A 26,677-nucleotide genomic window follows, 5' to 3' on the forward strand; every position below is an offset into this window, starting at 1 on the left:
TGGAGGGGAGGCAGGTGGGGGGATGGGGTAAATGCATGATGGGGATTAAGGAGGGTACTTTCTGTGATGAGCACTGGGTGTTGTATGGAAGTGATGAATCACTAAGTTCTACTCCTGAAACTAGTATTACACTGTACGTTAACTAACTGGAATTTAAATAAAAACTATAAAGGAAAAAAAAAAAAGAAAGGTGGGTTCCTTAACTCTTTAGAAGTGGGTATTCTTAAAGCCCCTGATAATATCCACAAACATCCCGGCACTAATGGGAAATAAGATGGCAACCCCCGAGTTCCCACTGAGGAGAGACCCTGGAGACAGGGTTGTGAGGTTTCTCTCCTCTGAGGCCCCCAGTGGATTCTGAGTGGCGTACAAATTAGGGTCCCATTGTATAACACACAGCTGACTCAGGGGCACCCAGCCTGTTATGTCTTTATATCTGGGATTCTTCAAGAACATGATATGAAAAGTTGCTCTAAGACATATGGGCTGTAGACTCTAGCAAGAAAGGTCTGAGGTTAGATACTGAGCAACTTCTTCTCTGTAAAGGTAATTAAATGCTGCTTTGGGAGATGGTCTAATTATCTCCTAAGAAGAGGTGAGTCTTTGTCTTGAATGATTAGTAAAGTTCTACGTGACGGTAGAAGGCTGGACAATGATTCTTGGAAATTAAACCAAAACTGAAGACAAAAAAAAGCCCAATAAATAAAGCCTTCCTTAAAGCCTTATTCTGTGTGCTAAGGGAGAATGAAGTAAATTTTGCTCAGCACATGATTTTACCTTAGAAGGCAGAAACCCTGCTTTGCTTTACTTGAATCAGTGTTTCTATGTTAACAAGAGTCATCTTGTTTGAATAATCTTAATTTAGGAGTCTGTCATTTAAAACGGCTGTTGTGTATCAACGTGGCACATAGGTCCCAACCACTGATTTCATTTTGGGTCCCTCCTTATGGTCAAGTATGTCTTCCTGTTCAAATCCAATGTTTTTTAAGCAAGGGTCTCACTCTTCAACATCTGACTTGAGTGATAGTTTATGGTGGATACCTGAGGACCTCGAAGAGAATGGGGTGGTACTGTGAGCCTGTGGCTGCGTCCCTCTAGCAGCTTAACCCGTCACCGTGGTTCCTTTGCTATCATGAGGCAAATCATGCTTGCCATCTGCTTTGGTGACAACAGAGCACGCAAGGAAGCTCAGAGCCTCAGGTGTGGAAGAGACCTTTTTGCAGCAAACAGGTATACAGGAGATTAAGTAGCTTACCCATCACCTCACAGCCCTGGGACAGAGAGCACTGGGACAGACAGAAAAACATACCATTTCAGTTTTGAATAATAAAACATATAAATATACATATTTGAGCTGATTATGGTCTACCTATTTATACAATGGGGCAATTCAGCCTAAGTGAGGTTACTGTGAAGGAGTCTTTTCTGTATTTAAGTCATCTTCTGCAAAATAAGGCATAAATAATATTTTCCAAACCAAGACACATTTATAAAAATTATTATCTCCAGCTAGAACTCTGCAAGAGTTAAATATTCTTTAATATATCTGTCACATGTGGGAAGTGGTGATTTAATTGCTTACATTTTGATAATGAAGGGAAAGATCATTTGATCATAATTAATGCCAATCCTCCTGGGACCATTTCCATTTCCATGGCGTGTAAACAAAATAATATAGGAACATTAACCTGTCTCTTAGAGCAGGGAAAGCTTAATAAATATAAGAACAAAAGAGCAGCAAGGGACATTTTATGTAAGAAGCCTTCTTTAAAAACTTTCTCCATTTTGCACACATTTCTTAGTGAGTTTTGACTGTGTGTGAGTTTCTTGCCATCCCTCAAATTAACACTTGCAAGCTCCTCCCCAGAGGGGCTCCTGGACAGCAGGGGAAAGAGTGCACATGCTATCATGTGTCTTGAGGTCATAGCCCAAAAGAGAGGTGGTAATTTAGAAATTTTTGAAGATGCATATTCTTGGTTCAGTGTGAAAGTATGATCCTTCACCCAGACCTACCCCCAATTGTCCAGAAAAATGCATCCTCCTTACCCTGTGACTGTGTATCATATTCCATATCAAATACCCTGGTTTGAGAATCACACACCTGGAAGAAACTGCTCTTTTGATTTTTGTAAGTCCCCTCTCCCAGACCAGCAGGGGTTGAACAACCTCAGTCTGTCCATAATAAGAGGCACAAGTCCTCTTACTTCTTTGCAGAGGAAAGACTGTTATGCTGCTCTTCTTCAAAGAGCAAACCAATTCCTCGAGAGCTTCAGCTATTACCTTTCCACCAATAACTCTCAAATCTTGAAAATGATCCCAATACATCAAATTTCAATTTCATATTTCCAGCTACCTGCAGGATGTGTTATCACTTCAGACAGAACATAGCACTCATCACCAGTTGATATACTGTTTCTTTTACTTGAATGTAAATTTTGTAGGTTACGGTATTTGCCTTGGCCTTAGAAAGGATCGTGCAAACCCCGAGCAGGCTTACTGAGGGGCTCCCTGCACTCAAGTATTCTAATGACGTGGTGATAGAAGAAATCAACCGTATGAGCCTGAAAGACCCCCAGGCAGGGAGTCCTGTAAGACCACCAGTAAAAGGAGGAAGCTGGTGGAATCAAAAAATAGGTTCAAAAGGACAGGGTTTTGCCCTTGTTTCTCTCTGGGGGGCTGAGCGTGCACATACACCCCACAGATGTGAGCGGGAGGCTTGGGGCACTGCAGGTCTGTGTCTCCCCCACAGACTTGGATCATATTACCTGATTGTATTAAATCACATGACTGCCAATTAATTTGCCTCAACTCTTGCCCCGACAACAGCGCCCCCTGGAGGAGAGTCTGGGCTGAGACAGCGCAGCCCACCTCCCGTGGGGTCCCAGGTGAGCCCGCTGGGGGTCAGAGCAACCAGGGCAGGCAACGACTTCCTTTGCTCCCACCAGCCTCATGCTCTACTCCAGAGGAAGCCCACCGAGCATGGCGTGGAGGGGGAGTCCAGCGGAAGCTGGAGCTGCGAGTCGCTGGGGGGGCGCCCCCCACACCTGAGCTGGTCTGAGGATGCTGACTTGGGGCCAGTGCCAGGTGTTACAGACAGCCACTTTGTGTTCCTGTGGGAAGCTGGAAGGAGACTTCTCGAACGGCAGAGGAGGAGCCATAGGGGAGCATGCAGACAGTGAAAAAGCTTGCAAGCAGAAGCCCAAGCCTCGGGAGACCTTCTGCTGTCAGGTTTGGCCAAGGCCAGGAAGGGGGGAGAATGGGAACCGACGTGAAAGCCAGAAATGCTTCCTGTGACCCTTCTGCTCCTGGCGCCCCTGCAGGGGTAGGGGAGGGCCGCACCTGGCGCCCCTGCAGGGGGAGGTGCCCACATGCCCAGCTTGAGAGACCTGGGAAACAAGAGGAAAATCCGGGCTCCTGCCAGGTCCGAGGTGAGGGTGATTGGACGCCCGCCCACTCACGCTTCCTGCCAGCCCCTGTTTGCACCAGAGCACCCACCCCCGGGGAGAGGCCGGGTCCTGGGAAATTCACCCACAGCCTGCGGGAGAGGGAACTTCTAAACCCGAATAGCAGACTTGCTGGTACATGACCTGGATCCTGTTTTGCAGGCTTAGGAAACTGAGTAGACTAGAAAAGAACAGCTTTGAGAAATGTTCTGGAACTTTTACAACGTGTCCTACTTTTAGGAGTAAGTAGAAGTCTTTGTAACCAATCAAGAGATCTAGAAAGTGCACCAAGGAAATGAAATAGATCCAGAAGTTTTTAATAAAGAAGGGCCAGAGGGAGAAAGAGAGAGAGAATCTCAAGCTGACTCCACGCTGAGCTCGGAGCCCAACCCGGGGCTCAATCTCACCACCCTGAGATCTTGACCTGAGCCGAAACCAAGAGTCAGGTGCTCAACCAACTGCACCATCCAGGTGCCCCAGCACTTATTTTTAGATAAAAGAATACAAGGCAGTAAATTGTATAGCATAATAAAGATAGGTGAGTAAATATATAGTGTACACTGAATTATCATTACACATTATCTTTTAAACATCATACAGAACGTGGTTGTGAATTCCATCAATTTCTAAATAACCTCTAAACTACAAGAGGGATCTAAATCTTCCACAGCCTTAAGGCATCGGCCTGAAGTGAAATTAATATTGCAAAACTAGAATCCCTAAAATGTCTGAAAAACTTGTGTAAAAAAAATACAAATGGTCATCTGTGTTTTGCAAGGTTGTTAGGAGGGTTATACTAATTCGAGATAACATCGGTCAAATGGCCTTGGAAGGGGTGGACGGACTGAGATGGCACTAACACTTTGGCTGCCCTAACCAAAGCCAGAGCCCCTGTACCCAAACCAGAGAAGAGGACACTTCAGGGCAGCCCATCACCCACAGCCAATAGGTTTTCCCAAATAAGGCAACCGCTTGAGCTGTAGCTAATCAAATAACTGCCTTGCTGTGCTTCTGAGCCTCCTCTGTGAAAACACTCCCAGCTCCAGCCAGCATCAGCTTCTGATCACTTCTAGCTTGGTGCCACCTGATTAAAACCCAGGTATGCTCCAATAAACTCTTGAAAAAAATGCCTCAGTTTACCTTTTAACAGTGACTTCAGTAATTTCCCCTTTCCATCCATCCTCCACACTGGCACTGAATTACTTTTCCAGAAGCTCTGGTCATGTTTCCTCTCCCAGGTCCAAGGAGAAAGTCCCAAATCCTACAAGTGGCCCATGAGAGCCCCATGAGCCTCACCCTTCTCCTAGTCACCTGCTTCTTAGTTCTCGCTCAGGTTTTTGCAGTCCCCATCTTCTGGGTCTTCACCCTGGTGCAGTCTGATGCCTAGAATATTTCCAGTGCCCACTAGGTGACATTTCTTTATCATTCCAGGTCCTAATGAAGCTCTCACCCTCAATAGTGCAGAGCCTTCTCCTCTCGTTGGATAATTCAATGTCCAGCTATGTCCCCTGCTGGACACTGAGGATATGAAAATAGGATGCAGCCCTATTCACCCCACCAGGGGCCCACCGATGAACTGGGATAAATGGTTTGTGAACAAGCAAAGTGGCAAGTGTTAAAAGAACTCTGTTCCAGGTGATGCGGGAGCTGCGCAAGCATGCCCTTAACTCTTTTGATTTTCCGTGGCACATCATTTGGCATGATTCTGTACTGCCATATGGGTGTGTTGTTTTGTGCCTCTGTGTCTTGTGTTCCCATTTACTTACGTGCTCCTGGAGCAGGGCACTGTGTCATTACGTCCATGTACCCACAGTGCCCAGCACAGCATAACATACGTAGTGGATGGTCAATTCCTGCTTGTAGAATAACTAAATGATTTTCCCTTCCAAGTATTACTGACTTATTTTAAATAGAAGGAAGGATCTATCGAATATTTTTCTCCCCAGTGAACGTGTCTTATTAGAATAGCTTAGTTGCTGAAAACAGCATGATTTCTAGTGGTTGCAGTAGAAGAAGAAAAACTAAAACTCCTAGGACTACTGTTGCAAATGTAAATCAGATGCTGATATTACTCCAAGTGCTACGTGAGGTCTCATATTCAATTTGTAACTCCAAAAGCTTTAATCGGTGATATGTGTAGTTCTACATGGTTAAGCAGTACATTTGTATGGAAAACTAGAACAAAAAGATCAGTGGATGAAAACTTCAGTCCAACCAGGGAATTTTCTAGAATTGTCCCTCTACTCTCAGTCTGTGGTAATGCTGAATGCTAACTCAATTTATCTGCACAAATTCAGACGGTTATTGTGGCAACACCATTTAATATAAGGGTTGAAAGACATTTTGTGGGTATTATTGAGAGACGAGGTCTAATTTTCATGCCTTTGAATAGAGGAAGTGAAAGACATGTATTGTTTAAAGAAAAGATCACAAAGCAAGTACTCAGTCTTGTCACAAATAAAAAGGAAGTAACATTCTGCTTAGAAGATGTTTTTTTCTGCATGAAAATACAAAACTCTGAGAATGACTATAATAGGATGGTGTTTGAGTGAGGATGACAGAATGGAGAGGACTCATGGCAGATGTGGGAGAGACTGACCTCTTTCCCCCACCATCCATTCGCCCTTTTCTGTCTCATAATAATGTAGCTGGACATATGGCACCCACTGCCTTTGGGGCTGGCCATGTGGCCATGGAACTAGTTTCTCTCCTGGGGGTATGAGCTGTCTGCCACTTCTGGGTCTGGCTCTAAAGCCTGGAATGTCCTCCTCTTTCCTGACTCCTTCGCACTACACATGAGGGCAACTAAGGACTTTGTGAGGGCAGAGCCACCATCCGGGCTCATGATTTTTATGAGAGAGAAAGAAATCTCCATCTGATGGAGCCACTGCTGTTTTGGGACTCGGTCCCACACCATAGGACTGAGGGCTGAATAATATAATGGAGTGCATGACAATCCATTTAGCCCAAAGGAATGAGGAGAATGTTTTATTGCTGATTTCAGCTACCTTGGACACACAAAAATATTATGGGATATAATCTGAAGGATATAATGTTTGCTACTAGAAAGGCCTTATCAGGTAGTTCTTTCTGTTGTTATCTGCCCAAAGTTCTTAGTGAATGAATTCCTTTGGTCTTTTTTAAGATAATGCCCATGCACCAGTTAAGAGATTTTGGCTAGAAAAACAGAAAGCCCCATTCAACTGACTTAAATAGAAAGGAAATGTATTTTCTCCATAACACATGGCCCAACAACAGAGTGGCTTTTAAGCTACTTAGCTGAGTAGCACAGTCAAGACCAGAAAGGCCTGATTTCTCCCCAAACCATGAGGAGTAAGGGTCACAGGAATAGCAAGGCTCTGTTAGGTGACTCACGATTTCCTACTGACTAGGGTATGAGGTCACCTCCCAAAGGGGAGGATACTTGAAGAAAACTCAGTGTTGTGTTAGCAAAAACAAGAGGGAGATGGATGTCAGGAGGGAAACCACCATTGTCCACTACAACCTGTCTGTACACACAGATTCCAACCATGACCTGCCAGGAGCTCGCCCCAGCTGGCTGGGTGGCCAGGGCTCTGGGGTTGTGCTCCATCAGCGAGCAGTCTTGTTTGTAGAGGGAAGGTAAACAGCATCGAGGCAGCGTCTTGCCGATTCTTTTCTTAATTTTCTAGGGGTGATTTGCATCCTTTGCCCATTTATGATTATAGATCAATAACATTTAAAATGGTGCTCAGAATATTAAAGGCATGCCTGGCAAGTGTTGATTTCCACCATGTTTATTATTGGACTGTAATGCTCTTCCGAGATTGTACTCAAATAGTCTTTGGTTTCTTTAGAACAACAAATTAAAACTACGTATAGCAATGTAGCCTCCAAACAACCAATTTCCAGACGTTTTAAAAATCTGTTATGTTCAGGGCGCCTGGGTGGTTCAGTCGTTAACCATCTGCCTTTGGCTTAGGTCATGATCTCAGGGTCCTGGGATCGAGCCCCGCATCGGGCTCCCTGCTCGGCAGGAAGCCTGCTTCTCCCTTTCCCGTTTCCCCTGCTTGTGTTCCCGCTCTCACTGTCTCTGTGTCAAATAAATAAATAAAAATCTTAAAAAAAAAAAAACAACAAAACATTTGCAAGTAATGAGCAATTAAAAAAAAAATCTGTTATGTTCATAATGGGAAGCAATTTTTAGCCAGCTCACTATGGAAAGTTCTGGGTCAATAGATGTAGTCTAACAAAGATCTTATCTCCTTAATCCCATCTTTCTACTTCACCTTTTCTTACTGATTAAGCAGCTCTTGCACTTTTTTTTTTTTTTTTAAAGATTTTATTTGACAGAGCACAGGCACAGGGAGAGAGAGGGAGAAGCAGGCTCCCTGCTGATCAAGGAGCCCGATGTGGGACTCGATCCCAGGACCCTGGGATCATGACTCAGGGCAAAGGCAGCCGCTTAACTGACTGAGCCACCCAGGTGTCCCTTGTACTTTTTCAATAATACAATATCGCTTCTACAAGAGCCAGGCCATGTCTTCCCGTAAGGCAGTCTTCCAGAAGCTTCCTTTGTTGTGGATTTACTTCTTCCCAAATAGCAGCCATCTTTTGAATATAGCTCTGCTTTCTACTCCCTCTTTACATGGAAAATGATTTATGTGAATGGTCTATAAAGAAGGTTGACAAAGAAGTGGGTGATTTCTAGGAGGCATCCATTCCAAGCTCTTCCTATTCTTGAAACATCCAGCAAGTACACTTCCACCCTATTTCTGCAAAAGACTAATTTACAACCTGATTGGACTCAGTATCTCTTATCACTTCCTCCAAATAATCGGGCAGGGCCAATTTGTGGGCTGGAATATGTGAAGAGCTTCAAGTTTATAGAGAAGAGGTAGTAACTGTCTCCGGGCATTTGCTCAAGAATTCTTTAGGCATAAGTGACATCTGTAAGTGGAGTGGGTTCTGTCTGCGGAAGAAGCTGCAGGAATAGCTAATTCAGACTTCCTTTGAATTATGGACCTGTCAGTTTAACACTGATACCTTGAGAGGAGCTGGGGGGAAAAAAAAATCACTCGACATTAAATTCCCAGCTGTCACCGCATGCTGGACAATAACCAACAAGGCTTTAGGAAGAAGAATGTATGTCAGGAACAATATTATTTCTTTCTAAAAGAGAGTGACGAGCGGTGTGGATGGGGGAAGAAACAGGCATTCTGGGACTGCTTCTACAGAAAGGAGGAAGAAAATTGCTTTCCTTTTGGAAGTGAGCACAATAATGGGTTCACTTGACAAATTACTTCCCAGAGTGCATCAGACGGTGTTATCTCCCTCCCTCTGAAAGGACTCTTTCTTTTGACCCTGGTTCTGGAAGATGGGCGGATGGAGCAAACTTTCACATCTGGCCTGTGCCTTATCCATGGGCTTCTAGTCTTACTCGTTTTTTTTCTTCTCCTTGGAAAAAAAAAATCCTTAAATAAAATCAACATGAAGTGAATCTTATTCTCTGGTCACAATGTAAACTTTTAAATGGACGGATGGACGAAAGCCCGCGTAGCACGCTCGGGTAGTTCTGCGAGATATACTTCCTATGGGCCTCCAATCTGTGGAGAAGGTGGGAGTCAAGATCACGTTGGGCCAGGTCAGATTTGCCTGGGGGAGCCTTCAAGGTTCTCTCCTTGGGCCTCATTCACTCTACGCTAAAGAGGCAAAAGATACTGAGGACCGTGCCTGGCAGAATCGTTGGGCCCACTGAATGCAAAGGCTGGGATGCAGGGAACACTTAGTTTATGGATCCATTATAGACCCTTGGGGACCACTGGCAATACCAGCGACTTGTCTTTACCCGGGAAAAGCCCTGTTCCCTCACAGGAACTTTCAGCGAACTGATCTAATAATTTATAGACTTAGCCTTTCCAGTGGAATGTGTGAGAGTGAAAAATACATTATTCTAGCATTGAGTGCCTGTTTTGTTTGGGCCGCATTATACTCTGTCTTAATTTCATTGAAAATAGGTATAAACAAAAATAGAAAGACACAAAAAACAAGAAAACAGGCTGTAAGAATTTAATTTCTAGACTACAGATATGGGCAAGGTACCATCAGAAAATATTTTCCTATAATTTAGGAACTACTTCAACTATTTTAAAGCTACACAAAAAATTAAAATTCTCCTATTTGCACGACTGTTCAATGCATTTACTGACATGTTTCATAGAACTTATTTTGAGAACATAAATTTTCTAGCAGACTTCACTCCCATTTTTCTTAAATATGTCATTCAACCAAATCAGTATGACAGGAGAGTGTGCTCTACCCAAATTATTGCTTAAAAGATGCTAAACTGGACCACCTGCATCTCTAGCTCCTTCAAGTGAATGGTAGCAAGTGCTCACAATATGGTTTTTCTGCCATTGATCTCTGCTGATGGAAGCCAAATTTCCTCCTCCCTAGTCTAAGCCCAAAGAAACACTATGTCTGAAATGCTGTTAAATTCTACCTAATTCAGTTATTGAATTACCTTGCTTTTATTTTTAACAAATAACATTACTATCTTTTTAAAAATATAAATTTAAAAAAGTAATTCATAGAAAAAGAAAATCCTTTGTTATAAAAAGTGAAAGTAATATATCTACATGTTTAGAAACTTCAAACATTACAGAAAGTTATAAACTAAAAAGCAAAAGCCTCCTTCCCTATATCCCCACTTTCTCTATCCAAAGGCAATCACTCTTAATGGTTTCCTTAATTCTTCCCAGAAAATATTTTATATATTTATGAACACTGAGCATCTTTTTCTTGCTCTTTTCACTTAATTCTATCAATTAAAAATTGTTCCATATCAACACACAAGTTGACCTTATTCTTTTTAACAGGATATTATGTTTGATTATATAGATAGGTCAAAATATATTTAACCGCTATGATATTTATTACTGAAAATTTGCTTGTTTCCACATTTTTATCTATTACAAAACAGTACTACAAAAAATATCCTCCACAAATACCTTGATAAATCTTTGTGATTATGTCCGTAAGGTCTATTTCTATTTCATGTTACTATTACACCAAGCGGAGCAGGGGTTAGGATGTTGCAACCCAAATTAGGACAGAGAACTTTGATCTGCAAGGATGATTCTGTGATAGAGCTGAAACACTGTAGGTACGAATGCAGGCAAACTAATTTTATTTTATTTGAGGCAAACTAATTTTAAGCACTGGAAAGAAAAACCTGGATCTGGACCTAGCTGAAGTGGACACCTGTCAGGTCTTTGGGGATAAAAGTCAGCTCTGGATGTACTTAACCGTCAACCGGAGTCTGAAGATGCATAAAGAGTCAGTGCTACCAGGAGGACTCCAGGAACACCCAGAGCAACTGAATGAGCTACATCAGTCCCTTTGGGATTCCATACCAAGAGCACATAGATGTGATATATAGGGCTGGGCGTCATGGGGCAGGAGGAGAAGATTTAATGTTAAATCAAATTTTTTTGGGGGGGAGGCATTTTTAATGAATTGATAGAATGATAGCAACTGGGAGTGACTCTAAGACCCCTTATTACTTATGAGTAATACACTTATTACTTACTCAAAGTCAGAGTGCCTGCCTGGCTTTTGATCCAGGGGGAAGAAGGGCTACTCCAGCTGAACATATTTCAAAAGAAAATGGGAGGAACAAAATGTGGTGTATCCATACAAAGGAATATGATTCATCTACACAAAGGAAGATCTGCCACCTGCTACAGCATGGATGAACCATGAAAACTTTACGCTAAGTGAAATAAGCCAGACGCAAAAGGACAAACATTCTGATTCCACTTATTGTGAACCATCTAGAGTAAGTGAATTCGTAGAGACAGAAAGCAGATTAGAGATTACCAGGGACTTGGAGGGGGATGGGGGTTCATTTACTGCCTAAGGAGTACAGAGTTTCTGTTTGGGGTGATGAAAAGTTTTGGAAATAGACAGAGGTGATGGTTATACAACATTACAAATGTTTTTAATGCCACTGAATTGTATATTTACAAATGGTTATAAAGGGTAAATTTTATGTTACTATATATTTTAGCACAATAAGAATTAGTATAAAAAAGGTAAAATGAAAGAACAAAGAACACTGCTTTGATGATCATCACCTCATAATTCTGAGTGCAAATTTCACCATGAAAGATGAAGCGAGAACCAGAAAGTGTAACGAAGCAACTGGAACGAACGATATCAGATCCCTGAGGCCATCTCTAAGGACAGCGTGGAGGGAAATCGAGAAACCCCAGTGCACAGGAAGGAATGATGGCGGCCAGGCCCTAGATCAGTATGTCAGAGAACTAACTCCTGCAGGGGCCGCTGTCCACGAGAGCCCGTAAAGAGAAAAGAACTGGAGGTGAATCAGAAAGAGGAGGGCATTATGTGTCTCTGTGAGGCTTCTACCACCAGATGATAGGAGCCTGAGAAACAGCGGGGGGTAAAAAATAATTAGCAAAATGAGGCGAAGCATAACTCTTTGTCCCCAAAATCTACCGATGGCCTCTGGGAAGGCCAGGGGAGAGAGGCCCACCATGCAGAAGGCCAGGGAGGGGAACTCTGTCCGGCCACCTTGTGAGAGCGGCCCAAGTCCCCCATTGTTGTGACTGCTCTTGTCAGTGTGCTGAAGCCATTCTTGGCTGCACAGAAAATGAGAACAAAACCCCAACGCCCACAATTCCTTCCGTCATTATCATATTGTCCTACGCAGTTAACGTTTTATGAGACTGACACATGTTAACACCTACTATGTGAAAATAATTTATTAACCATAGTATGACTTATCCTACGAAGTTTAAAAATCTTCATGTCCATTGAATAGGAATCACTTGGAAATAGTGATCACCCAGAATCATAACATTTCCTCCTCTCATCTCTATGCATCTTATACCCATAGAATTATATAGGAATAGCTGCTTAAGAAAACAAAAAGGTTTCACTATAAAAATATGCAGTGTCAAAAATACATCCACAACAAATATGGCATACAATTTTTTTGTCTAAATTACACTATGTTAGTTCACTCCAAAGAGGACAATGTTGTAGGTCTAAGGTTCTCATCCTTTGAGCTCATTAGCTCATTGTGACTGTGGTGTGCTTGCTACTCAGCACCGTCCATTTAAAAAATAAAGTAAATGCTTTCATTCCTAAGTTGTTCCATGAAACACCTATCCTATAAAATGCACCGCACAAAAGGCAGTTCCAGCTCTAAAAAGCTTAGGAAATGCTATTTGTGGTATTCTCCTTGTTCAGGCAAAACGCATGTTTGCATATTGAAAGATTCAAGTGTTATGGAAAAAAAACCCTCTGTTTAACCTAGCTTCACACATGTTTCCAAGTTGTTTGATGCTGGACCTCTGCCCAGCCGCTCTGCCTCCACTCCAACTTTCCTCCCAGTAACATCCTTGGAACTTATGCTGAATGAGCCTCATTTTGGAAAACGCTGTTCTATGTTTTTGTACTTAGGACATTGCTTTAATTTTCTTCTTAACCAGAATGGAAGAGGTCAAAGTGTTTGTATGTGAGACACAGGAAACTCGAGTTTGTGAAAACTCCTGTTTGGGTGATAGTCTAGTCTTTCTTTAGACTCATGCAGTCCATTAGAACTTTCTGTGGTGATGATGATACCATGCTCTCCCTGCACTGTCTAGTCCAGCAGCAGGAAACCACATGTGGCCATTGAGTACTTGCAGTGTGGCTAATGTGACTGAGAAAACAAATTTTAAATTTTATTTAATTTTAATTTAAATAGCCATTTTTGGTTGGTGGCTACCATACTGGACAGCAGAGCCCTAGACTGAGGTGAGAGCAGGATCAAAAGAAATGCATAGAAACTATGTTATCTTCAGTAGAAGTCTGTTTTCTAGAATATTCTGAGCTCTCTGGTAGCTTGTAGGGCTAAAGAAGGCTTCTCCATTCCATTTGCCACAAAATTGATTTCCTAACATTATTCAATGAGATGGAGCTTACCATTTTGAAAGAGTATAATTATTCCAGATTTCCCTTTATTTTAACCAAAAAAAAAAAAAAATAGCTAAAGACACATGGAATGGTCAGTGGCTTGTGTTGGATTAGAAAATATGTATTTCTATTTCAAACAACAGAACACTTTCTAGGAATATTTGCCAACTGATAAATGTTTTCCAGGGGAATGGTATGCAGAACTTGTTTGTACATTTGTGAACAATTTCTTTAATTAAAATAAATACTCTCCAAAGCTTTCTATCTTTGCACTCCAAGCTGTCTCTCACATGGAAAGTCTAGCAATGCCTGTTTCCAATCTGCACACGAGCCAATCTTAGAGTTTAAATTAGAGTTTTGGACACATGTCAAATAAACATGGGATGCATATTTTTGACATTTCGTAACATTAACTTTCTTTTAAAAATACTTTTTGATAAAGAACATCTTGTATATAAGAGAATAATGTGTCAAAATGATATGATACCACTCTCCATGTGTTGCACGGGCCAGGTGGTTGAGGCAAGTGAGGTATGATCACAGCCGGCGCTTCATGCTTACAAACTCACATTTAGGCACAGAGAAAAATACCTGGCCTTTCTGGTGTCTCCTTGAAAGCATCATAATATAAACCACATATATTTGGAGTCTAGATTTTACTGTCTAGACTTCTCTTTAAAAAGGGAGACCTCAATATAGTTTTCAAAATTCTTCACGTAATTTAATTTGGTATTTTTATAAAATTAAACTATCCTTAAAGTATAGGAAAAGCAACCATTTTATTTTCCCTTTTATTATTAAATATCAATCATCTGCTTGCTTTTTATTTCTGAGCTCCACGTGTTGAAAAAAAGACTCCCCATCTATTAATGTTTTTTTTTGTTGTTGTTATTATGTTCACTGTATCATACTTAAAGGGTCTATCCAATAAGAAAATCTAACAATTGTAAATATCTATGACCCCAACATGGGAGCAGCCAACTACATAAGCCAACTATTAACCAAAATAAAGAATCATATTGATAATAATAATACATTAATAGTAGGAGGCCTCAACACTCCACTCTCAGCAATGGACAGATCACCTAAGCAGAAGATCAACAAAGAAACAAGAGCTTTGAATGACACATTGGACCAGATGGACTTTGTAGATATATACAGAATATTCCACCCTAAAACAACAGAATACTCATTCGTCTCGAGTGCACATGGAACTTTCTCCAGAATAGACCACATACTGGGTCACAAATCAGGTCTCAACCAACACCAAAAGATTGAGATTATTCCCTGCATGCAGACCACAATGGTTTGAAACTGGAACTCAATCACAAGAAAAAGTTTGGAAGGAATTCAAACACTTGGAAGTTAAAGAGCATCCTGCTAAAGAATGATTGGGTCAAGCAGGAAATTAAAGAAGAACAAGCAATTCATGGAAACCAATGAGAATGAAAACACATCGGTCCAAAACCTATGGAATACTGCAAAGGTGGTCCTAAGGGGGAAATACATAGCCATCTAAGCCTCTGTCAAAAAAGTAGAAAAATCCCAAATGCACAAGCTAACCTTACACCTAAAGGAGCTGGAGAAAGAACAGCAAATAAAACCTAAACCAAGCAGGAGAAGAGAAATAATAAAGATTAGAGCAGAGATCAATGAAATAAAAACCAGAAAAACAGTAGACCAGATCAACAAAACTAGGAGCTGGTTCTTTGAAAGAATTAATAAGATTGATAAACCTCTGGCCAGACTTACCCAAAAGAAAAGAGAAAGGACCCAAATTAATAAAATCATGAATGAAAGGGGAGAGATCATGACTAACACCACAGAAATAGAAACAATTACTAGAAATTATTACCAGCAACTATATGTCAACAAATTAAGTTTTTAACTCAGTATCTGATCTTTGAGTGGAAGACTAGGTATCTCCATTTGCCTTTGTTGACTCCTTTCCTATATAACAACTGAAAATGAAGCTTGAACCCTGATCTAAGTACAATCTTCAACAATAGAGTAATGCTACTGTTACAAGTAGTTGAAAATCATCATTTTCAACAAAAATTTCTTTGCACGTATCAGCTCATACCCCTACTTGTGCAGATCTAGATTTCGGTTTGATGGAGCCTTTCCGTCTTTAATTAAGCCCTATAATCTTTGAGGCCCTCTTCAAAGAAAATGCAAGAAGACAAACTTGGTAAAAACAAGGGGTCTGTGCAAGTGGGGAGCCCAAGATGAATGCTTCATTAGCGCCATGAGAAACCTGCAGCAACACGGCACTCTCCATTAAAGGAAGGAGTGTCTACCAGGCGCCTGAAGAAATTCTTATTTCCTTAACAAATGGTCAGTAATATGATTTTTTTTTAAATCTGGTTTTTTTTTTTTTTTTTGGATTTTTTCTCCTGGATTTCTAATTTAAAACAGGAAACTCTTCATCTAATTCCCAGTATTATCCTAGATAAGAAATTCTTTCTCAGACATGTAATATCCTGAAGCAACACCAAATAAGATAATGATGTTTTATTTAGAGAAAACTCACAGGGCTGATTGCCTTAGCTTTCTGTATTCCCAGGTCAGTGAGTATTAATGTATTCCATACTTTGTTGCTGTTTTCCAGTATTAAACATGTCAACATTTTACACTGGAGTCATAAAAGTTAGTGAGATAGTTCTGATGAATAGCAATAAGCCAGAGTAAAGAATAATGCATAACATGAATTCCTGAGGAAATCAATTAATATTTTTATAAGCAGTAGTAAAAATATGATCAAGGGTTAGCAGAGAGTGAGGTCAGGCTATTTGATCCCCAAATATATTCTTTGTTGAGTTCCATCAATCAATGTAAAAATATTCTGTTCTGTGTCAAAACCGAAATCTCAGTGCCCCCAAGACTAAGACATTTTATATATCAGGATGTACAAAATTCTAGTTTGGCTGTGTAGCCTTTGACAGGGGACATAAACTGTAATTCCTGCAGTACTTTTAGGTTCCTAATTGACTTTTATGGATCCCTGAACTTAGTTCTGAATTACGTATTATGTGTGCAAGTAAAACACTGTATATTGTGAATTTCTTGGTGAGGTTCTTGTAAGCAATTCTAATACTGGGGTAAATGATGATTAATATTTGAAAATAAAAGTGCTAGTGTATTCATATTACTTCAAACACTGTTTCCATCCATCCATCCATCCATCCCCAATGAATGGTGAACTCCAAATACATGGAGTTACTGAGGACAATAATGTCAAAATTAAGGATGGGAATATAAAGGCATGAAACAAGTGTAACACTTCAACTTGAATTCTGGTACGTGGGACTTAAGCTCAAATAATTCTTTATAATGGTAATAAATTTGCTGGAACCATCCACATCTACCAGGCCTTTCTGAGATGGACTGACATTATCATTTAAATAGAAATCCTTGTCTTCATGTATGAGCTAATGTGCACTGCTCTCCAGGTAACAGTTAAGCCTAGTGATACAGCAGAGCACGGGATCCGGTAGTCTGATTTTCCAGTGGACAGTACTATATGTTTGAATAAGAGAGTCATAAATACAATCAAAGCACTTATTTTAAGAAGCCAAAGACAGTCAAAATACTGAAATCTGTTTCTTCAGATGGAAACCACATACAACAGGAATCATGGGTGTATGAAGGACCATCTAGGCATGTAGCGGTGAGCTGACTGACTGGAAGACAACACACACAGCTGTGGCTCAGCTCTGAGAGTGGGCATCCATGGGCACATCACAATACACCTCTAAGGCCTAGTTTTCTAACATCAAGCATTTCTTGGATACCCAGATAATAAGAGTTGCACTTTTTAAATCTGTTGGTAGTTGAGAAAAAATTAAGCCCAAGTAGACTCACAGATATCTTACACTAAACTTGTAAACTACAACCTGAGAACCACTGAGGTTAGTGAGATCTAGAATGTCTTCACATCTGAGACTCTATGATTCTTCCATAGCTTTGTTATCAATGACTTTCCTTGAATATTGTGTAGGATGAGGTGCTTTCTACTTCCTGAGGCAGCCCATTTTGCTGTTGGTTGTCCATGGTATAAGGGCAAATGCTAAGCAGAGATTCATCGTTCTCTAACTTCTACTTATTGGGCCCTGTTCTCGCTGGACAACATGAACTAACCATGATTTCTACCACACAACAGCTTTCCATTGCCACCCTTAAGTCCAGAAAAGATTGGCAGCTTACAAGAATGAACAAATCATAGCAGAACTGTATACATCAGAAAAAAGGGAAGAGAAAGAAGGAAAAAAGTGAAGCTAGAAAATAAGTTTCAAAATCTGTTGTAATAATGGTCTATTTATATGTGATAGCTAGCACACAATTGTGGTTCTAGGTTACTGACCAGTCACCTTTCAGAGGGACACCTTATTAGTTGCACAATTTAAAATGTTCTCAAGGACAACATTCCTCAGGACAAGCCTAAGTGCTCCCATTGCAAAGATCAGCCTGGAAGAGCTACCATGTTATCTCATAGAAAAGGCCATTGGGATGTCCTGAACTGCACGCATCAAATTTCCTGTATAATGACCACAATGTAAATGAATGACATTTTGTCAAAGTACTAGGTAGGAGAAGCAATTCTTTGAAGGGTTAAAATACTGACGCCTCGATACCTAATTCCCTGCTATTGATCTAGCTTGATTCTAGAATATTTGAAGGAGAGGATCAAATGATTATCCTGAACAGAAGGATTTTTATTTTTTTTGAATACTGGGTTTTTTAAGCAAGCTTTTGATAAGCATTGATTAAACTTTTCATTAAACAGTAAATAAATCCACATTGTATGCCAGGTACTGTTCTAAACATTTTACATTTATAATCTCATTTCATTGTCATAATGGTCTTATATGGGGTTGCTATAATATACCCTATTTTAGAGATGAGGAGACTGAGGCACAGAAAGATTAAGACCACTAGTAGTTGATGGAGCCAGGATTTGAACTTAAGGCATCCAACCCAATCTCCTTTTTCACCACTATAGAATCCCAAAACCATGTTAGTTGGGTTAACAGTCTTTTGTGAAAGTTGAGGATTTGAAGGAAAAGGGCAATGATGAGGTCAATTTATCTCTGTTGAGAAGCCAAAGCAATGGGGATTGATATAAGCCTCAACAAGAGTATGGGGCCTGGGGCCAAAAGGCAGGGAGAGAAAGGAAAGCATCAAATTAAGCGAATACTTTAGAAAATCATTTCTCTATTCTTTCTCCAAGTTCTTCAAATGGTAAACTGTGGTGGGTCAGAATAGGTTCATGAATTCTTTAAGATGGAGCCTAACTACCTTCTCTTAGAGGGTGGGCTGGATCATGCAAGTCAGTTCTAACGAATGAAGTGAAGTGGAAGGGATGGTGTACATCCTTGGAGATCAGGTTATGCAGGCCTTGTGGCCCTCTCTTTGCTCTCTCTTAGATCATGTGCTCTATGTAAGTTAGCTACCATCCTTGGGACAAATACCCTAAGAAGAGGGCCATGTGATTTGGAACTGTGGCCTTCGGCCAAAAGCCAGTGAGGAACTGAGCTTTTTTTTTTTTTGGCCTAAAATCATGTGAATGAGCCATTTTGGAAGTGGATCTTCCAGCCCCAGTCAAGCCTTCAGATAACTGAAGCAACCCGGCTTGACAGCGGCGTCATGAGAGACCCTGAGCCAGAGTCAGGGCCACTCAGCTAAGTTACCTATGGACTCCTGACACCCATTCTGTGGGATAATAAATGTTTATTAATTAAATGGTTAACATTTGGGGTGATTTGTTATGCAGTAATAGAGAAGTAACACAGAAACTGACGAGAACACCATCGAAAACAACAAAAACGAACAAATGAAAATAAAATAAAACTCATCATTTAGAATTTCAAAAGGACAAAGAAACATCCTGAAGACCACTCTCCTCATTTAGGTAAGGTTTGCCCCCAAAGTCTTTAACCCAAAGGTATGAAAGTCATTCAATTCATTCCTAAAGTAATTTTCCAGGATTTGGAGCTTAAGTGTGTACATAACTTACTTACAATGTCACATTGAATGAAAAAAGGAAGACACAGCTGTTCAAAACTTAAAATTATATAAAACCCTCCAAGTTCTTTAAAGCAAGGTGAACAACGGAATGCAGAAGATGGGCCAAAGAAACTCTTCTTCTCATAAAGAAAGTTAAGACCTTAAAGTCCAGCTTTAGAGAATGGAACAACAGTGGGCAATTAGCAGGCAGAAGCATACAATTTAGTCATTAGTTAAAAACTACTGTAACTCATTTTAAAAGAAAACATTCCCCAGCATTCTGATCTCCCAGAGTTTGGCAGCTGGCTTAGGCCACACACAATCAGTGCAGATTATACAATACAACTTTAGTAAGCCTAAACAAGCTTCAGTAAACCTAAAGCTAGCAAACATGACTTGTGTTTCCATTCTAACATAAGTCGTGATTATTAATCCAGAGGCATTTTTTTCTGAGTAGGCATCACGGTATCTCATGGCTTTTCAACGTCCACTTCCTCTACTATGGCTCAGCCCAGGACTTTGCAGCCCCACAGATAGCTTCACTGAGGACAACAGACGCAAACTTAGGCAAAGGTGACTTACAGCTCTCAGCCAAAAATTAGGCCCTGGCAATAAGCCTTTGCCAACAACACTCCTTCTACAAAGCTCCTCATGAAGTTGCAATTTTAAAAGAAATGTTTTCCCATCAAAATTCAATAGCGTTTTATAGCCACATACACTTTCTTCCTTTTCTGGCCTGTGTGAAATCTAATATCAGGATTATTAGCCATTTGTCATTTCAACCTATAATTTAGCAAGCCTTTTTGTGTTTGAGTTATGCTTTCCTCACACCTTCCCTGTCAGCTTGCAGCCATAGATTCATTCAAGAAGCTGTCTGGGTCATATTGGTTGACCTCTTAGAACAAAGAGTTTCCATGTTTCTTATTCTGCTTCCCTAAGAGGCACCATTAGTTCTGCTCATCTCTATTTAAAATGATTTTTATGACAGAATAACATTTCAAGTTTTCCATATTAATCTTCATTTTATTTCTTGAAATACTTAGGCAAATAATTCCGTTAAGACATCACTGATGGGAAATTCTCTTTCTCCTTTACTCTGTCTACTTAAAGCCAACTCTGAAAAATAATAAATTTTTTCTCTGAATCAGCTGAGCACTGGAAAAGAAAAAAGTCTGGTCTAGTAATTCACGACATCTTAGAGAAAACACTGTGACAAACAATTAAAGCAGAAACTCTTAATATGACCTTTTCCTCCCCATCGGTGAATATATATTCATATCTGGGATCCTAGATCAGAATTTAAAAGTTTCTTTTTTTTTTCTTTTTTAAAGATTTTATTTTTAAGTAATCTCTACACCCAATGTGGAGCTCGAATTCACAGCCCCGAGATCAAGAGTCTAATACTCTTCTGACGGAGCTAGCCAGGTACCCCTAAAGGTCTATTTTGTTATACGTCAGTTGAAAGATGTCTGGGTGCAAAGGGAAAATGAAAATAAAACAAATTTATAACCGTTGCCAATTTGCTAAAAACAAACACACACACAATGAACACCCAGAGGTGTAGGTGGTACTCACCCCACAGCCCAGACCGCTGCCCCCTTCACAAGTGACCTTCATCACGCCAGGCTCGGGAAGCAGCCCCGCTCCACAGCCAGGGCTGGGGCACAGCACACCCCCCATCTGTAGCACATACTCTTCAGCGCCATATTGCTGGTATCGGTTATACTGTAAAAAAACCAAAACCAAAACCAAAACTCAACATGAGTTTTTAAAAGTGATAATACTAAGATGTGCTGTTTTAGCCAAAATGTTAATAGTTCATGGTGTGTGGATTTTCTTGTTCATCTGTTCTAGTAAAAAAACCAAAGAGGATGGGGTGGGGTGGATGAGGTATAATCCAACATAAAGAAAACCTGCCCAATTGCAATTGGCAGAACAGGTAACTTCGTATTTCTAGGAAATTGGTCCTAAATTTTCCCCCCAAAGTTTGTTCTTTTAATATTACTACAATCAACTGCATTTAACAGTCTTATTTCATACGAATTTTAGGAACACAGCTATATTTTAAGTTATGGCATCATTATCAAGCTCATCAAGTAGTAATTTTCATGCCTCTCTTCAGGAGTCTATGGGCTTTTAAAACCATTTTGAAGATAGTCCTGATATTCCACCCTGTGCTAATTGTGGGCAGCCCACATGATATCTGAGCATATCTGAGCAATGCTGAGCATATTCAGCTAGATGAAGAAGAGATTCATGTTTTCCTTTCATCATTATTCTCTTTCTTAAAGCATGTTTCTTTTATCTCTGACTTCATCACGCCGTTGCGTGGCTCAACGCCCTCCGTTGTTTCCCCAGCCTGCAGAATAAAACTACACAATGCAGTGTCCAGCATCTTCCTGTTACAGCCCTGTTATTGTTCACCTCGTGTTATTTGATCATATTCACTTCTAAAATCAGATCAAGTCAAGGGAATTTGCTCAACTGTGAATTAATTTATGCAACATTCGGTGACAGTCTACTGTGTAGGTGTCAGACCCGACCGTGGGCGATACAGCAGTGAACAAAACAGACACCTCTGCTCTCATCCACCTGCCCATAACAATAATGCTGAAAGGTTATCTTTCAGTGGGAAGGAGAATAAAAACCAGAGAAGCAGCACATTTTGGAGACGATGGGGACTATAATTTTGAAGAGGTGATTAGGGGATAGGGGATGCCTTAATAAAGAAGGTACATGGAAGCAAACATCTAAGGGAGATTAGAAAAGCAAGCCATGTGGCTACCTGTGGGAATGGGCTTTTGGGTCAAGGATAGAGCGGTACCAAGATGCAGAAGCCAGAATGCTCTTGGTGCTCCAAGGTACAGCAGAGGCCAGTGTGGCTGAGTGACAGCAGACAGGGAAATGACATAAGATGCGTCAGGGAGCTCTTGGGGATCTGGGCTGTGTAGGTCCCTGAAGGCCACTAGGAGAACTCTGGCTGCCATTCTGAGAGATATGGGAACCATGGGAGACTTTGGAGCTGTGGGGTGACATCATTTGACTAATCTTTTAAAGACAGCCATCTGGCTGAAATATTCAGAATCGACTCTCGTGGGCAAGGACAGAAAGAGGAAGCAGAGGAGCAGGCAGGAAGGAGGTTTTCAGGGATCCACATGCGAGATGGCAGTGGCCTGAACCAGCAAAGTAGTGGTGGAGGTGGGGGATCAGCTGGATATATTTTGAAGGCAGAAATGACAAAATTTGTAGGCAGATCGGATACATGGCATGAGGAAAAAAAAAGGAGTCAAGCAGGAATGTAATGTTTTTGCCTGAGAAGACAGAAGGACACACATGCACACACACAGAAAGAGACAAAGAATGAATTACAGAGATGGGAAGACTTATAAGAAAGGGATGTGTCTGCATATGTGTGAGTGTGCATGAGCGTGTGTGTGTGTAGGTTGGGAGTTGGGAAAAGGAGTCATTATTTCTACTGTGCTCATCTTCAGTTTGATAAACTGCTACACAGCTAAGATGCTGAGTGGCTAATTGAATATATGAGTTTGGAGTTTAGGAGAAAGATGTGGGTTGTAGATACAAATTTTGAAATCATATGTGCATGGAAGGCTGGGAGGAAAAGGGTTAGCATCAGGCCTCTCATGCATTTTCTCATTTTTCTGGCCCCGGGAAAGAAAGAAAGACGACTTGGTCAAATCCTTTTGTAAACATGGTAATGGTACATCCATACAATGGTATTTACTAGAAAAGACTCCTTAACTATGGAATACATTAAGCAGGAAATGCTTCCATGATGAATGATTCCTCTAGTGATGGGGAATGATGAGACAGTTTATATAATTGAGAGATTTCATGTTAATGATCATTCCATGAACTTCTCTGAAACCTCATTTATTAAGTCTGGCCTAGAGTACACCCTAAGATGCTGAGAAACAACCCATACTTCTCTGTGCTTTGTGTGCACCTCATTATTACCCGTATCTTTGAAGCTATTAGTAAAGCTTGACACAAGGTTACATCTATGATTCCTGTGAGTCTGATTTGACAATCTGATTCTGTGTTATCTCAATAGTCATGAAGCTGGCTGAGACTATCTAACTTTTGTAAGGAAGATGAGAAGGAGCCAGGAAAGGGGACTGAGAAGCAGCAGCTTATGAGGCAGGTGGAAAATGAAAAGGATGTAGGTGTCCTGGAAGCCAAGGGAACAAAATTCTTCAAGGAGGGTGTCATGATAAATTGTCTCAAGAGCCGTACAGAAGGCAATTACTGAAAACTGGTTGGAGTTGGAAATGCATATGTCATTGTGATCTTGACAAGAGCCATTTCAGGGGAGTCATGGAGCCAAAAGCCTTAGTGGAGTTAAATGGAGTCAAGACAGAATTGGAGGAAAAGAATTCTAAGAGGTGAGAATGGGTCCTTCTTCGTGTAGGAGTTTGGCTGAAAAGGAGAGCAGGAGCATGGGCTAGCAGCTGAAGAGGGCAGTGGGACTATCAAGGATTTTTTGAAATTGGAGAAATAATACGCTTGTATGCTGAAGGGAATGAGTGAGAAGAGAGGAGAGAACTGATGATGTCAGCTAGGAAGTGAGCTCCGTCCCTGGGCAGGTGGAGGAGTGGGATAGCAAGGATGAGTAGAAGGTTTGGCTTGAGGAGGGAAGGCCGCCATCCTTAGCAAAGGAAGGAAGGCAAAGTATTTGGGCCCAGGTGCAGACAAAAGAGGTGTTGGAAATTTGAGAAGAGAAGGAAGATATCAATGATCAGGGAGAGGGAACGGATGGAGGGAGCCAGCATTATTGCTAGGCAGCACTAACAACCCATTTGTAGGCAGAGATTATGAATTGGAAGGAAAACTAGTCAGCAGAATTTTATGTTTTTCTCCAATACCTGGCTGCAAAGTACAGAGTAGGCAGGAAGTTGGATTTAAGCCAGGTGGGAGTTTGGTCAGACTTACGTGAGAGAGCAAGACACTCCTCAGTCCCTCCCACCCCTATGTGCATCCCCTCATGCAACTGTGAATGAGTTCAGTAAATATCTATCGAACCCCTCTGAGGTGCTCAGCTCAGTGCTGTATCACTGGACTGTCCAACCTTCACGCCTTGGCCTACCCAAAATGGGTACAAAGTTTTAGTTTTGCAAGATGAGTAAGTTCCGGAGATCTAGTGTGTGCAATGGTAATAGAGTGAATAATACTATATTGTATACTTGAAATTTGCTCAGAGGGTAGGTATTTCAGAACTATAAGGCTTTTCTTAACATTTGCTATTTTACATCTGTATCTCCTTTCTTCTACACTGGTTCTTAAGAACACAGAGGATGACGGAAGAGAAAACAATATTCCACAATAGCTCATTTGCTTGATCTCATACATATACAAGGATATTAGAATAACAATACCAATATCACTATGAATATGATTACTAAAAACCTCACATTATCTTTACATGCTATACCATTTCTTCTGCCAAATTTTTATAATAATTATACTGTATCTGTATTGTTGAAACATATGGCCATTCCATACTATGCTTTCTTTTTCTTAATTTTCATGTTATCTCGGGTCTAAACACCCCCCCCCCACACACACACCCACCCCTCATGTTCACCACCAGTCCTTATGTTGATGTCTCTCCAGTAATTTTGGTTGTTAGAAGGATATTCTCCAGTAAATTCCTCAGAAGGAGTGCATGGGAAAGACATTCACTGAGGTCTTATGTATGGGTAACCATTCTTTTGGGGCCTTTATTCTTGAAAATGAATTTGACTGGATATAAAGTTCTTGGCTCACAGTTTTTCCTCCTTGAGCATCTTTACTGTCTTATTCCATGTGTTTCTGGTATAAGGCATTACAAGCTTGATACAATTTTCTTTTTTTTTCCTTTACACATCGAATTGATAATCTTTTTGCCCAGATGCCCAGAGGATTTTTTTTTTTCTTTAGAATCTGGTAGTTTGTTAGAATATACCTTGGTGCTGGTCATTTTTGATCAATTTTCACGATTCAAGGAAGATGTATTGAATTTAATTTTCAGTGTTTGCTCTATTTTCTTTCTTCGATGTGTTTCTTACAGGATTTCTAGTATACATATATTGGATCTTCTTTACTCACCTTCTCCATCAGTCAACTTTTCTGGAATCTCATCTCACTTTACTTCCATGTTTTAGAAGTTTCTTCCTTTTCACTTCCTATTTCTCTTAAGACAATATCTGTTATTTATGTGTATTTGTATAATTTCTTAATCATTTGGTTCCTTTTGAAATAGTTACTCTAGTTTCCACCTGACTGACATACTTTTCTTGTGTCTCAGGACATCATTCTGCTCTTCATTCTCTGTAACTCTTCAAAACTTTGTATGGAATTTAACTTTGCTTCTTGCTGTTGCAGTTTTACATGAAATCAGTTCTGCAACTTTAGAAACAAGTAGGATCCAGCATAGCTCTTCGTGGTTCTAGAGCTTCCTCTTCTCGTTGGTGGAACTCACTTTCTATGAGCTTCCAGCTTCGTTACCCACTTTTAACTGGATTTCCTCTTCCCTTGTCCCCTTTTCTATTCCAAGCACATTTCTGCTCAGTGTGAGGCCTTGTCTCGAAAGAGATCTTTGACTGGTTAAGTTTTGTGAGTCCAGGAGTATCCAGTCCCTTCAGACCTTACTGTAGACCCTTTGCACTACCCCCCAATCCTTTTTTGTATTTGTATCTCCTGAATTTGCTATAGTATCTTGTCCATAGCTGGTAAACAACAAATTCTTGTAGGATGAATTAATGAAATCTAACTCCAGTGAGCACCAATTAATTAAATACTTCTAACAAAATAATCAATGGCGATGGGAATTAATAACAGTGATGGAGGATGGATTTCTATTTTAAATAAATGGCTCTCAAGCAATTGGCTATTTTCTGATGTAATGACAGATCACCTATCTATTTAATTTAGTTAAGCAATTTTACTACTATGACGATAGCTTTTATCTACGAAGAAGTTAACCTATGGACAGAGACCAATAACACTTTAGAAATTCTTGCTGACTGCATTCATAGTGGCCTCAGATACTGATGAAATGTGAAATCATGCTCTTCTTTCCATTGATTAGCTAAGGAATTTATAAAAAATGACTTTATTATAGTCATTCTATTTGTGATACACTCAAGTGAATTTGAGCATACAACTTCTTTTCTAAAGGAAGACAAATATTTTAACTTATATACCTGGCAATTTCTGATAATTAAAAAGTACACACATCTGAAATAAAACCTATGCCTACTGAGTGC

At 40.5% G+C, this 26,677-nt stretch overlaps 1 protein-coding gene across 3 annotated transcripts in view; it reads right to left on the reverse strand.

Annotated features, from left to right (window-relative positions):
• LOC118001946 (E3 ubiquitin-protein ligase parkin-like) overlaps positions 1-26,677 on the reverse strand; it is a 1,266,913-nt gene that overhangs the window by 165,164 nt on the left and 1,075,072 nt on the right. For all 3 annotated transcript variants that reach the window (XM_034992136.1, XM_034992135.1, XM_034992134.1), the window contains exon 9: positions 20,988-21,137. In XM_034992136.1, the coding sequence (XP_034848027.1) occupies positions 20,988-21,137 (150 nt within the window). The remainder of the gene's footprint in view (positions 1-20,987; positions 21,138-26,677) is intronic.

Source organism: Mirounga leonina, unplaced genomic scaffold (assembly GCF_011800145.1).
Source record: "Mirounga leonina isolate KUSES-001 unplaced genomic scaffold, KU_Mleo_1.0 Mir_55, whole genome shotgun sequence".
NCBI lineage: Eukaryota > Metazoa > Chordata > Mammalia > Carnivora > Phocidae > Mirounga > Mirounga leonina.